Genomic DNA, 15,282 nt, shown 5'->3' on the forward strand with positions numbered 1-15,282 from the left:
AACTATTCATCGAAGTATTTGTGAGCTGAGCAATTATATAACTAGTTGACCGCGGGTATTTTTCAGTTGCGCTCCATTTTACCGTAGCTACATACTCGACATGCAACCAAACCAACTGGCAACTGCGAAGGCAATGACCAAGTTCTGTTGGTTGTTCATGACCAAAGTCACTCAACTATGACATATGACATAGTTGAGTGACTTTGTTCATGACTAATTTATGTTTACAATAATTTCCGGAGGGGGCGCTCGAGTAACAACACTCGAGAAAAGCCTACAGTTGCCATAGCAAGCAGCATCTATAAGTAGCACCACTATGTAGCGAATAGGCTATTACTCGGCATCAATTAGACCCGATTTGCGGCGATTCTATCCTAATTCAAGTAAGCATGAGTAGCAAACCTAAAGGAAAAGTTGCTGTGACAAAAAGGGGTAAAGCTCCAGCGAAAACACCGGCGAAACCCGCAGTGCAGGCCGCACGCAGGTAGTTCCAAATCCACGAAGAGTACGTTAACGGTGTGATAAAGCAAATCTTGCTCAAAATTCATAGATACATATTTTTTCAGATAAGCCGGCTGAGCCTCAAGTCTTGGAGGGTCTGAAATGTTCTCTTAGAGATATCGATAAAGTATTAGTTAAAGACCAGGAAGGTGATATCAAGAAGTCAGGACGATGGGCTTTGCTCGTTGATACTAATGACCGAGCCGTCACGTTTTTGCGTTATCGAGACACAAATTACCTCTGTACTGCCAACAGCAAGGATATGGAACCGAATACCATCAGACAGGCACTAATCGGCTCTATCAGGTACGTATCAATTGTTATATCGACTTAATCTGTGAAAATTTGAATCGGGTATACCGCTATAGCAAAACAAACCTACGATGGTAATTGCGACAACTCCAGTGCAAAATCCCCGGTTTGAGATGGCAGTTATATGGCCGATACACAATTATATCCTTTTACAGATAGGCCTAACATGCCCCGTAGAGATCACCGTATCTATCAGTGGCGGAATTCACACAGCAATACCTTTTACACAGATTTGGGAAGCCATTCGTTATCGATTTCCTTGATGCTGACATGCTGGACTATGTGAAGAAACAGTTGGACACTATCCAGCCGAATTTGGCGAACGATTTATTCAGTAAAGAAATTCTTGCAAACGAAAAGTGAGTCGAAAATTTTAGCAGTTGCAAAGTGATATCCTACACCTACGGTCTCCGCAAGGCTTTGTTTTCGCGTCTACGAATTCTAAATATAGGCATCACGAATGCTACTAGTAACAAAGGCTGCGGCGTGACGAATCTACCCGAAACGTGAGCGAGCGATATTCTATGTGTTCTTAGCAAACTTCATTGTCTATAATTGAGAGTAACCATGTAAACAAAGGAACAGCTAATACAACGTTTGTCATCTGCCGAATATAGACCAAGCCTACACATGATATTAATACAGCACGTATATGACGGATCGTCTCAACTTGCCCCGTCCAGCTCAGTTCTCGTCAGCCCTATATCAATCGTTACAATGAGCCACATACAATATGTATTGTTAACCATTATACGCAATGTGATCTGACACTTTTTATGCAAACCTTATTCATATCTTTTTCTAGAAAGATGATGTCATTGATTCATTCCTACTACAAGTCTCTGCTACTCGTGGTCTATCTGAAACATCTGTTATTTTTCATGCAATTTGTTTGAGATGAACCTTTTTCTGTTAACATTTTGCTATTGTTTATTTGAAGTGACTGCATAAGAAAATGACAGTTTTTTAATGGTTCTGCGGCCAAAGCAACTTGAAGTTAGAATATAGTGTCACTGTCAATTAAAGAGCTAAATTACAATACCATCTCAACATCTGGGAGTCTTTTTTCAATTGTGAATCCAATATACTATTCGCGTGGTCAAACAAATCGCATATTAACTAATACTACCAGTGTTAGGTGTGAATAAGTTGTTTCCGTTTTCACATTCTTATTTCGTCATGATAACATCATGATCGGTGTCCCGCGATAATTTCGCACTGCATAAAGACTTCCACGTTTACAACCTGATGAAACAGTGGAACTCTTAATGTTTGTGAAGAATTAAATTTGTAAGGTTCACTCTAAGCGGGACGGATTCCGATTGTGAAATATTTGAGAGTCGGCACTCATATATCAGAAATCCAACGTAGACACGCATCGTGTATTAATTATATGTGATTGCCCGCTCGCACGGTGCAAAAGTGTCAAAAGTGCCTTTCCGGCGGGGCATCAAAATAGATCGCTGTTGATAAATTTATGGTGACGTGACCAGTATTGGTCTCATCTGGATGATATAAAGTTTGAATATAGATAACTAACCCGCGGATAGATGCGAACACGTGATTGCACGATTGCGAAACATGGATAAAGCTAACAGTTTTTGGTCGCTTCCTATACAAATATGGTAATCTTATAGCTGACAAACAGAGCGCAAAATTTATTAAAACCGCTCTTAAACGAAAGCTACTGTAGCGCTGACTCAGAAAATACATATTATAATCTGGTAACGGCACTAAAAATTACCCGAAAATTGCTTGCTCCGAACCCGAACAATCTAAGCGCCGCAATACTGTGACATATATACAATGGTATTAACGCAGCGTTCTCTGATTGTGACGCCATAGCACGTCCCATCATCGTATTACAATATCAGTTTACGGAGCGACCCGGAATTACTGGTCGTATCCAGACTTTTACAACTAGATAATCCTAGCTGTCTAATTATGCCAATTATAGCGAAATGTAATAATGTAGTGTAATTCTAATATAATTTATGAAATGTTTTCGTGCTCTTAATTTTAATTCTAATCAAATTTTTGGTTTTCCTTGCTGTTCAGTGTTCAGACATTTGCCATTCTCATGCTTATGAGAATGAAATCTAATTTGATATTGTTGTATTACTTCGTAATTTAATCAATTTCCAAGTTTTTGCGCATTCAGTAAATCTCATTTGCAAAAATACTGTGTAGAGCTGTGATTCAAATTCTATTGTATATCTTACAAGCCATTTGATGTAGACATGCAGTACGAGTGATTTGTTGCGTTGTTTTCCAGTTATATGAAACTTGTTCGCGATGAAGATGGGGAATTATATTCACATAATCACCAATTCGAATTTAAACCCGAGGAATTTTCGTTGATTATCGCCTCAAGCAGAGCCGAACCGCTGGAGAACCTTCTGCGCACTTTCTACCCCGTGAGAATTGAATAAAGCAATGGGGACTCCTATGGACTGTCTGGCGAAACGAGAGAATAGCTCAAGAGAAAAAGAGCCAGACAGCATTGTTCAGCATTGTTGCGTCCCAATGCCAATCTCCATAACAATGAAAAATTCGAGGCTGATTGTGGGAGTTCCAGGTCCACGAGCGAAATAAAATTTATATTTTCGTAATCAGTGCAGAGTCAGCTTTCGATTGATACCTGTTTTACCAAATTTAATGCTCGGCAAGCCGGTCAAAAGTGCCCGTAAAATTGCCTGTAGCCAAATGGAAATTGTGACGTGATACAATTTCACTGAGGCGTGAGATTTGCCTGTGTCGACACCATATAGGACACTATGGTAAAACACTATGCTCTCACTATCGTACGCACTTGCTCCTGAGCTGCGCCATGTTATTCCAGACGGCATGGTTACGTCATCTTGCTCTCGTTTTGCGAGACAGCATGGTTGCGTCACAATGCGGAACTCCATTACAACACAAAATTCGATGCTGATTTTGGGGGTTCCAGGGCCAAGAGCAGAATAAAATTTAAATTTTCGTAATTAGTACGGTAGCAGCTTTCCATTGATAGCCGTTTTATCAAATTTAGCGCTCGGATAGCAGATCAAAAATGGCCGTAAAATTGCTTTTTGCCAAATTGAAAGTGAGACGTAATCAAAATGCAGTGAGCCGTCCAATCTAGTTGTGTCCACACCATTTAGGACACTATGGTATGACATTATGATTTAATTATGGAGATTGCATAGTTTAATCACCGGAAATAGAGCTCAGTGAAAGTTTGGAATTTTACGACTTACCGTATTTTCAGTTGCCTTCCTACTCGCGAAAAACGCTTAAGTAATATCCGAACAACTTATCCGTATCGCTCATCGTCGGATTATGATTACCTCCGTGCTTCGTAATACGAGAGTGGTCTACATGCCGTCATGCATTCAGAAAAGGGGTACTGGGATGAAAAAGGTAAAGAACCACTGTTCTATAGCAAAACTATCATTTGTATCACATGTTGCGGCCGAATCCTTCGTAAATCCTCTGCTTCGGGTGTAGCGACAAAAGCGTCCAATGAAAGCGTATTTATGACTGCTTTTTAAAACTACTTACTTACTTGAGTAGTTTTGATAGAAAGCAAATGTTACTTCTACTCGAAGTAGTTTTGGGCACCTTCAAAAAGCACTACTTTTACTCGCACTTGAGTAGAATTCTGCGTTGCTACTTCTACGTCTACTTGAGTAGCCTTCTTGACTAGTTTGACGATCTCTGCAGATTAAATAGTATATTCATATTCATCCTTTTGTTCGTGCACCACCTAAAAATAGTACATTGAACGCTCTCTCATTCGAAATTTCATGCTGGTGACGTCATATTTTGTGATACGATTGTTGATATACAATGTTCTTTCCAATTCTCTACTAGTTGCTGACGATTACCCCTGACGAGTGTCAGCCGGAAATATTCGGGTTCATTTCAATATGAATATACTATTTAATTGTATATTGAAGTTCTGTACCTCCAAGAATCTCTGCAGATATATCATGAAGCTTTTGAAAAAATCGGTCAGACCGCGATAGCACATAGCCTGCATCAACATTACGTTGTAAGTACCATATTATAGTGTTCGATGGAACATATGAACTTTTGCCTACAACAATCAAGCGGTTAAATCATAATTCACATTAAGAACATTTTAGGTTATACCAGATAAGGCTCCAAGAAAAGCGAGAACACTACGTGAATAACTAGATGAGACAGTCCGATTAATGCTGCCGGTTGCAATTTAATTCCGCCGTTAATGTCACAGATGGTCGAATTGTCCGATGATGTTGAATTGGCACAAAGCCCGTTGTCATCTCCGTAACCAGCTGGACAGGCGCAAGACGGATATCCTGATTTATAAATGCTTTGCCCTGTATGTAAATAAGAGATGACTTCAACCAATGTTGTGAAATTCATCACTCTCTATATTTACAACAGTAGCCTACATGATATTCGGCCTACACATATAATCCAAACATTTACCGAGATACCGTTGCCCACATGTCATGTCTGTTGTAGCGAGGCAATGCTTCCTTAATCAGGTATCATTCTAATCCAATATAAGGGTTATGTTTTGCGCTAAGCTATTTCCAGTAACAACCATCACAATCATACGACAACGATAATGTCAATGATCCGGGCTGCAATAATACTGAACATTACAACATTCATAGCAGGTTCGTTTGCTGCTGACATAGCTCGATGTCTTTTTAGCGCCTCATCTGTAAACAACTACACATATCTATTCAATATGCATTTGCATGCCCTATATCAGTGGTGTCCAATCTTTCGGCCAAATGGCCACATTCGGTTTGCGAATGCGCAATTGCGCATGCCACGTCGGTGCTGATTTGTAATCTTGTAAACTGGCTCTGTCTTATAATTTTGAGGTAAACCCTCACACCGAAACCATAATCTTAGAAATATGTATTATCCTCTTCTACGATTATAAGAACAGCAGAAATATCAGGAATAGTCAACAAGGTTTATACCAGTCGACATTTCGATGCAACGATTGGTGCTGTTTTTTCTCTAACAAGTTTGGCGACACTCGGCAAGATAGACGATGTAGCAATTCTACGCGAGTTTTCCAGATGACTTTCGGAAATTAGTGATCAGATATCAGTCTGAAGTGGTTCTATAATGACCTAATGACACAAACAATGACATGATGATCAACTGCGACTTGTGGTTAAAATTAATTATAATTACAGCGGCCTTCTGCATTGCACAACCGCAATCGTGGACAAGTCATAGGAAAAACCTATGCTCGTGAGATCCCTCAATCACAAAAATCTGACTTCATAGCAGCTGCAAACGATAAATTTACTAACTACGACAATATTTTCACGTTTCGGTTTGCTATGTCGGATTGGTATTCATCTATAGCCCGCCATCATTTCTGACCTTAGCCGTTTGCACAATGACCTATGCCATTTTAGAGCGTGTGACACGAGATTACTAAAACGGGAGTCCGATGCAGGAAATCGGACATCAGACTCAATTAATTTTAGTACAATTAGCGAGAAATCATGCTTCTTATTATTGTTACTGAAACTTTGTCAAATTTGTCGATTATATACTATTACTCACTGATATTTTCAAAAGCTACAGGGTGCCACAGTATATGAGCGTGAAAGAGCCACATGCGGTTTCGAACCCCTTCTATATCTCTCCCGCCGTAGATCATAATATACGTAGTCAAAGAGTAAACGTACCTTGCGTATTTCCGCCAGGTGCATAATTACACACGAATATTATTGCATGATCCCATTTTTCTTTTCCTACGTACACTTCGCCACAAGTAGACGCACCACAGCCAATTAGCTCGCTTTTTGCCCATACAACCTATGAGAGATGGAATATTTACTATCTCTGGAATTCGGGCCTGTTATCCGGCAGTGCATGTACTGTAGGACAATCGGAAAATTTATCACACCACCGTGTGGATCATGAAGTGATGTGGTGTAACAAAGGTGTCCAAACTACGACCCGCAGTCAATTTTTCTTGGGCTGCGGCAAGTAGGCCTATAGAAAATGACCATTCTTCGGAACTCATGAACCAGACGCCCACTTACTATACACGTTCATGTGCAGCATGAACATATTAGTGTTTGTACATGTACATTTTATTTACATATTAGTGTTTCCCCATGAATATCTAATTGGCGTCAACAATCTGGTCGCATACTTCATGAATTCCATATAGCAGTGCTTTTCAACCTTTTTGAGCTCCATTCGCACTTTTTTGTAAAATAAATTTCAGTCGCACAAACTATAACCTAAAATTGTTATACAAAATGAAGATGAAGATACTTAACATCGTTTTGTTCAGGTGTATACAACAAATTGGCTACTATGTAGCTTAAGCTATAAAGTGTCTTATTAAAAAGGCAACTTTTTTCGCTCGTTCTGATGTCAACTCTTTCACTAAAACCCTTCTCGGCCAAACAAGTCGTTGGGTACAAGAACGTCTACTAGTGCTACTAGTGCTTGGATGGCCAGCCCTTCAAATCTGTTCTGCACACCTATCAAAAATACAGCGTATTTTTAGTGAGTGAATAATGTTTGCTGGCAGAAATCGTTTTTTAGAGCTGACACAAATGTTCCGAAGGCTCCATTTTACCGAAAGGGTGAAAAACTCGCATGTTTGTGTTGACTGTTGAAGCTTTTGTCTTATGTCTTATGGAACATAAGGTCCAAAGCGATCAAGGAGAGAATGCACATTAGAGCTCGCTACCTTATGATACGTTGCTCCAGCTTGTGTTCTGTTTTTTTACGACTTCCCATTTTCTGTCTCGCGAGTAAATGAGAAGAGCAAATAATCTCACGCTACCGTGTGTTCTGCTCTTTAGCTCAATCTGACTTGAGAATTCATAACAGTTTTAACGGCAATGCAGATTTTTAGACTACCACCAAAATCGGAGTTTTCGTGGCATCTCGCTACCCGAGCCTCACCCATGAGAAGGAATTCATTTTTAATATTACAATAGTATTTACAATAATATTTTACGGACATGTATGACATACAGAACTCACACACCACAATTCTATACCCAACACAGCTCTACAAAACATGTCTGATGCATGCGATTTCAAATTATGGTGAATTAAATTCCCCTGCGTGTCGCAGTAACCACTGTCTACTCAGGTTGCAAGAACGAAAGGTTTGGCCATCCAAGCATCGGTCATTTTTTTTGCCAAGGTTTTCTTACCGCTTATGATTTTGGGACCGCATTTTATCAGCGGTTTGTTGGCGAAAACTTTACGTCTTCATATGTCTCGAAGCAGAAGTGGTTGGCCTCGAAATGAATGAGTCTCATAAGCCCGATCTCGCTCCTTGCTCACCCCTACACTAGTTCATCCCAACGGTTTTCGACCAGCATTTTTTCCAGAAAAAACAGTGTCGGGCAAATCTTATCATGAATTCTCATGATAAAGCCATATTTTCTGCGTATCTCGCTTATGGGCTACAGTACCTAACACATAGTCACCTTGAATAAGTTAAAACTATCGCAGAAATTTTTGCAATAAATTCAACCAATGTTACATACATATTAACTGATAGCTCTGGCACCGTGTCGACCAAAAATTATACTCTTTGCGGTCCATATTTTAATAAACCTTGAAGGGGTAAAAATTTGCGTTACAATAACTTGCAAATGTGAGTCTGTAATGATGGTATTTACTACGATCTTCGTGGCGCGCACTAATCGAACAGTTATTACGAAAATATGATGGTTGTTTAGCGAAAGAAAGCAGAAAGTAAATTTGACGTCGTTTTTCAGCCTGTCCCGGGCTCAGACGCGCTGATATACTGTAGGTGTGCCACCCACAACACCAGCTTCCAAACCAGACTCTGGGTTACGTAATAATTATAGTGCGAAAATATTAATTAACTACGGCTTGTGAGAGCTGCGATTAGTGGTGCGTCGTTAGTTAAACAAGTTTTTACAATTGCATCTCAACTAAAACAGTTACCCTGGCCTTGAATTTCCTATTAGGTTTATTTGAATTATTCCACGTCAAAAAATCAGCAATTATTCACGATTTTCATTCGCACTAATCCGGATTTTTCATTCGCACCATTTGCACCACCTTCGTCATTCGCACTGCAATTATTTTCATTTGGACAAGTTCGAACCGTCACACAGGTTGAAAAGCACTGCGATATGGAATGCTTGGAACCCGCGAAATAGTCGGTTCAACAGCTATAGCACGTAGATATAGATCATTGGTACGGAATGCATGTTCTAATGATGCTGGCCATCCGACAGTCGACGAGCATGTCCACATTCAAGTCGAAATACAAGCAATTACTACTAAATAAATACAGTCCATCCTCAAGATTACCGGACCACGACTGACCTATCGATCTCGCTTCCCATGACATGCCGCCCTATTTATTGTCGCTTTCTTTTTCTATACTATCTTCTTTACTTTCATTCAGTGTGCATGCCTCCTCTTTACATCGCCTATGCCAAGGTGGGTGTCAGATTCCATAGACTGCTCCTTGTCGCTTCGACACCTTCCTGTCTTTTCATTGTATCGCATTTTTTTTGTGGTGTATTGAACTGATAAAATTGCTAATAAACCAATGATGATGATGATGATGATGACCGCCGACCCTAAAAATGCTGCATGGTTAAAGATATTTTTGGTACGTATATGACAGGGGTTGGAAGCCTATTTCGTCAAAGGAGCTATATTTTCAATTGTCAATGTCAATTCACTATGACGTCACAATTGAGAATATTCGTGACATCATTCCTTGAAAAAACCAATAAAAAACATGTTTTAAGGGCCTTGTTTTTAATATGTTTGTTTTGAATTGATTTTTATTTTAAACACAACCCTACTTGTAATGCGAATATGCAAACGGAAGAATACACTTTGAAACTGGGTGAGATTTTTTGTTTTTCGGGCATGAAAGGTCTGCTCTGCTCCGCAAATATGTTGCGAAGCCAAAATAGCAAGCGAATTTTAGGAGGCTAAATTGGAAGCTGGACTGCTTCAAGCGTCACATTAAGCACAAAAGTCCCGTGAAACCGGTGGCAATGGTAAGAAGGCACAAGAAGGGAATGGGATAGGTACACCTACATGGTTGCGGGGGAGCACCTACGATCGAGAGAAGAGAACGAGCTGTCACTCGTAAAGAAATCCAAACCCGTGAAAGTTATAGGGGCTCTGCGCTCTAAAAATGACCTGGTCTCAAATTGAAGCGCAGATCGAAAATTTTGTATCCGCAGCCATTTTTTTTCAGAAAGCCACCGTAATGGAGCTGCAATTAAGTTAAATTTGCATAGGACCTTTCCGCTCCAGCTGCCGCGGCTGCGCGTCATCGTTTATTACCCTGTTGCGGAATTTATGGCGCGATATCTTCACCGTCGCATTGGTCGAGGCTCGGTTGTACAATACCGGCACTGTGCTGTGTTACCCTAATGTCTTAAGATCTGACACTAGCCAGATTGAACATTCTCAATGACACATTCAAATTCACCAGAAATTCACCTTTACAACGATTTAACCGAATGAAGCCACAGCCACCGCTATACTATAGCTACTAGTTGCTGAAGATTACCCCTGACGAGTGTCAGCCGAAAATATTCGGGTTCATTTCAATATGAATATGCTACTCAATTATATATTATATATATATGTGACAATAAATTTGCCAACCTGCGTATAATGACCGCATACACTGTTTGATTTGCATTTCCCGGTGACATAGTCATAATCTTTTTTCTCTGCATCCCAACGAATAACCGCTTTTGTTCCAAATTCGTCCGTGAAGTCTTGTTGAGAAGAAATGAATAAATTCTCGCCAATATAATCCATTCCATCCACCTTTCGATTCTGTATATTAAACGGTCAATAATACGATAAAGTGTGTGAGAGCGAAACTGACTTTCTCTTGGCATTTGATGTCTGACAGCGACTGTTATAGGAGCATTTTTCAAAATAATGTCCTGTTCACATAATTCACCGACCAGTACACTCTCAGCGGAAGGGGTGTGTATTCACACCCAAAAGGTGATACACGAAAACAGAACCTAACTGAGAATTAAATCACGGTTGTAAATCCTGCGTGTCTATACGTCCGTAAGTGCATGTACCTTCTTATACGTCCCCATACGTGTGAAAAGCATCATTTGGATTGATTAACATGATGTTTCTGATTTACACCGCGGTATCAGTCTGTGGTAGGTTCTAGGTGTGAATACTGTGCATGCTATATTACCTCAATACCTCCTCGATTTATGATCGTCATATTTCTCTTGGGTTACTTCCCTTTACATCTCAATTTTCGCGCTCAAGTTCATTTTACAAATGGACATGTTCTATGACATTTTTTATTAACATTTTCCTGTCATCTGGTTTTCTCTAGAAAACTCAAGATTGCACCCGTAATAGCCACGCAGTGGAGAGGTAGTGACACAGAATTGGTGTCCAGCTTGCTGAAAATAGACCAACGTCACGGTTGTGAACCGACTTGACATCTGTTATTGTCGTACCGCGGAAAAGGAGGTCCCAGAACAAAGACATGTGGAAGTTCTGATTCAAGTCTATAATAACCTTTAGCATGCTGCGGGAGTATATTGTCACCCAATGCGTGGTTATGCAGAATCATTGGTTAGCGCGAATTTGAATGATTCTGATGGGATCCGTGAGCTTTTGAAGTTTCATGCGAGAAAACTGTGAAAAACTTTCGGAGCCATTGGTGTACGTATACCTCACAATACAATAGACTCGTGCATGAAAATACTACGAAGGGGCATCAATCACACTGAATCAGTAATTTTGTTTTATAATAAATAATGTTCACAGGACTAGCCTACAGGGCTGTGGAGTCTTGTTTGCAATGTTACCTAATTCGGTTCGCTCCTATCGGACGATTAAAAACAGGTTATCAACATTTCAGTTGCCCGCGCAACGGTTCGTAAATCTCATGTGTCCCTTTGGCCGAAAAAGTTGCCCACCCCTGATATAGATAAAATTAGACATTACTTGCAAATTACAACTCAGTTGCACAGGGGAAGAAAATCGCAATATGCCTTTTCGCGATACAGTCAAAATTGATGCAATTTTTGGAATTATACCATGATACTGTGACAAAGCAAATGCATCGGCTGGTTTTGTAAAATTGTAAAAATGATGTGAACGATGCTTCCCACTTGACAAAATTAAAAATATTTGGTACAAGTATACTAAGAACCCTACTCTACACGAAGAACACTGTTTGAAATTCGAGAGAATGGTTGTAAAAGAAGTGCATTATGACGAAGCATATAATTTATTGAAGTTTATTTGAACTTATATGGAACAGGTGAACTTAACCCCACCAAAAATTGACGTGTAAGCGTAAAGAAAATGGTAGAATTGTAGTGTAGAGTAATCTGAACTTGAGGGTATTAATGTGGTGTACGTGTAAAAAGGATAATTGCTGGGAACAACCATAAATTGACAGAAGAATAATTCGTCGGCCATTTTGAATGAGTCGAAATATGAAATCGACGCCGCGGCTATAATCAGCGAACTGCGGCAACATTTTTAAATCTGGCCCGATAGAGTGAATATATCCGTTAAAGCTTGATGCGATGCGAATTCAGGAAGTTATAAGGAGTCGAATTTCATAATCTTTGCCATACGCTAAACTCGATACCAAAGAGATGCGATTATAATAAAGTACCTAGCCGGCCAAAGGCTCGTCACCAATGTTCCCTATAATTTTTCACGAGCCTGCGCAAATACGCCAACTCACTGCGCAGGCCCTTGGACAGCAGTGCGCAACCAGCCCCTAGAGAGTGATAAACAGAACTTCTGGGGGACTTCGCCCGCAAGACTCACCTCAGGCTACACGCTTTTCACCGCTACTAATCAACTATGTCTGGTCTTCGTTTAGTGGGCGTTCCGACTAAACGCGCGAAGCGCCGAAAAATTTCTATAGCTTAGGATCAAAACAGCCAATATCATCGGGAATTGCGTATATTGCTATCAATTTTAATCCGTTCTATGCTCACGTAATCACATTTACAGGTAAAGCTGATCGAGTGAGATGTGTTGGAAAAGGTAGGATCCCTAAATATAATAAATATCCTCGGGCGTACCCGTTGGCATAATGACTTCTTTACATCATGCTATTTTGTGACCTCCTATCTGATATGCCAAAAGATATTGAAATATGGACACAAGTAATTTTGATTCCACTATGACGATATGGTGACATATTGTGGGTTTACTACAAGACAGACATACATGCACGAGAACGCACTTGAAACCAAAACATGCGATCGATATAGGCCTACCGCGGTAAAACACTGATGTGACGTCTTAATACCGGCAATGCGCTCGTCACTATCAAGACATACAGTCAGATATAATGATACGGATATTCAAGTCTGATTGAAAACGGGAACAAGATCAGCGACCTTATCGACAGAGGATACCCGTTCAAACGGATCGAATAAAATCACAAATTTGTGCTGCTTAGAAGCTGATCTAATGCAACGCCGTACAGTGCTGCATTCCCCGATCAACGTTGGCAAAGGAATGAATATCTTCAACAATATTGGTGCTTGTACTTGCATGTTCTGCATATTGTACGATATCACCATAACGTGGTCAGATTCGCCCGATGGAAGTGATGACTTCGAAAATTCGCGGCATGTAATTTTACAGTAAATCTTACAATATATTCATGCTACGCGGAGAAGAATATTCATTAGTTTCCCGCAGTTAATTTCGAGCTAGCCCATTGTTATTTATAACTTTGTTAAGCCATGTTATTTCGCCATTTCCACTAAGGATTGCGCTATTGATATGATGTCAGACAGTATCGCTGGATTGAATGTTATGAAGCTTGCGTTGTACGCAACAAAATGGGCGGTCTATATCTACGTTACAGGGAACGGGTGCGAGTGCTAGATCAAGCCCATGTAATACCTGTACGGCCAGGGCCGGATCAAACTGGTACTGCACCCGGTCCAGGCTGGCTTATATCATAAAAATGGACCACTGATCACGCAACGGTCAATCTCACCGACCCCAAATTAAAATGAGACAAAACGGCGTCATTATCAATAAAGTGCGAGTCGTGGTTTGATTATCACGCTTAGATTGGGTGCGCGATCTTCGAATTCTCTGTCGTATTGGAGGTGGGCTCCATTGCATGAATATCAGCTGATCTTCAGAAGTACTGACGTACAAATTAGCACGATGAAAGCCGCATACTGAGAATTATCAAGGATTAATTATGTGTGCGAAATAGGCCGTTGAGTTCTGATGTGCGTAAGCTTAGCTGGTTTGCTGGTCGGTTGCGTAACATGAAATAATGAGATTACCATATGGATAGGCCGCATAGTGGAAACCCGCGTGAACGTATCACTTTCCATGAAAACTCGACGACTATGCGGCCGACATAAGTATACAAGCGAAGATGTATCTGACGTGATACTGTACCTATACCAAAGTAATGAGACCTGTAGTTGTACTTTGTTGACCCTTTTAGAACACTGCATCTTTGCGAATATTCGGCGAAAGAAAATATAAAGTTAATTCACAGCCGGCCAGGATTCGCCACCAAGACGATTGCAATCCAGGCTTTTAGTTACGCGGTAATTACAATACGGGTGTATCAAACAGCTACGGCCCATGAGAACTACGCATAGCCTAAGAATTGCGCTGCGGCAGCAAGAAAATACACGACCTTTAGGATTGCTGTTGAAATTAGTCCAATAAATTCGCCTCAGGAAAATCAACGATTATTCGGAATTCTAGACTCGCACTAAATTCAGGTGATCAACGCCGTCGGTATATGATGCCGCATCTGTTTAACGCAACGCGCAAGAATATAGGTATTCTGATTTCACCTGTACATGGGAGATGTTCTAACGTAGGGGTGTGCAGCGATCGGGTGCGTATCTATGTGACAAAGGTCTTGCGAAACTAACCCGTTCCACGCTGGGACACATGAAGACATTAAATTTTGTCCGACATACAGCTAGGGAAAGTCCGGTGCCAACAAGATCGGTGACGATAAAACCTCTGCCAAAATGACCGTCGCTGGTTGACTAAAACCTTCGACATTGCTATGTCCAATCGTCGGAATGCTCGGCGTGGGATTGGCTGTCGCGCGAATCCTGCGTTTGTTCAAGTAGTTTGAATTCAAGTAGAATAGCGGAGCGGACTGTTTCAGGCTAGGCGGCTTCACGGGTCGAATTTCAAACCGTCGGGATTCGCAATTCTGGGGAAATGAGATCGTGACAGTAGCGAGGTTGCGCCATATGGTCACTGTATAATGAAACCCGCATGAACTCGCTGCGGCTTCCTGACTGAGCGCTTCGAGGACGGTCGTCCTAAGGTAACTGGAATATAATCCCGTACGGCCGAAATGATTTTATAATGGACTATATTGTATTAGTTCATTCCTTCGAGGCAAATCAAAAGGAATGTACCCCTTGCTTCAGTAACCAGAAAATGTCAACTGTAAGGCGA

The 15,282-nt window shown here is 40.7% G+C and overlaps 2 protein-coding genes across 2 annotated transcripts in view; one reads left to right on the top strand and one right to left on the bottom strand.

Moving 5' to 3' along the window:
• The first annotated feature begins 282 nt into the window (after positions 1–282).
• Positions 283–3,262, top strand: LOC145433315 (IQ motif and ankyrin repeat domain-containing protein 1-like). Its single transcript, XM_080310381.1, has 4 exons — positions 283–505; positions 567–807; positions 1,044–1,172; positions 3,089–3,262. Exons 2-4 carry the CDS (start codon positions 764–766, stop codon positions 3,243–3,245), a joined length of 330 nt encoding a protein of 109 aa, XP_080166507.1. The 5' UTR covers positions 283–505; positions 567–763; the 3' UTR covers positions 3,246–3,262.
• Positions 3,263–4,817: 1,555 nt separating this feature from the next.
• Positions 4,818–15,282, bottom strand: part of LOC145433314 (serotriflin-like) — a 38,656-nt gene continuing 28,191 nt past the window's right edge. The window contains exons 3-5 of the mRNA XM_080310379.1: positions 10,468–10,644; positions 6,507–6,636; positions 4,818–5,159 (exon numbers count right to left, since the gene is read on the bottom strand). Coding sequence (XP_080166505.1) covers positions 4,945–5,159; positions 6,507–6,636; positions 10,468–10,644 — 522 coding nt within the window. The 3' untranslated portion in view covers positions 4,818–4,944. The remainder of the gene's footprint in view (positions 5,160–6,506; positions 6,637–10,467; positions 10,645–15,282) is intronic.

This window comes from Botryllus schlosseri, chromosome 2 (assembly GCF_051294905.1).
Source record: "Botryllus schlosseri isolate E-star chromosome 2, Bs_hap1, whole genome shotgun sequence".
Lineage (NCBI taxonomy): Eukaryota > Metazoa > Chordata > Ascidiacea > Stolidobranchia > Styelidae > Botryllus > Botryllus schlosseri.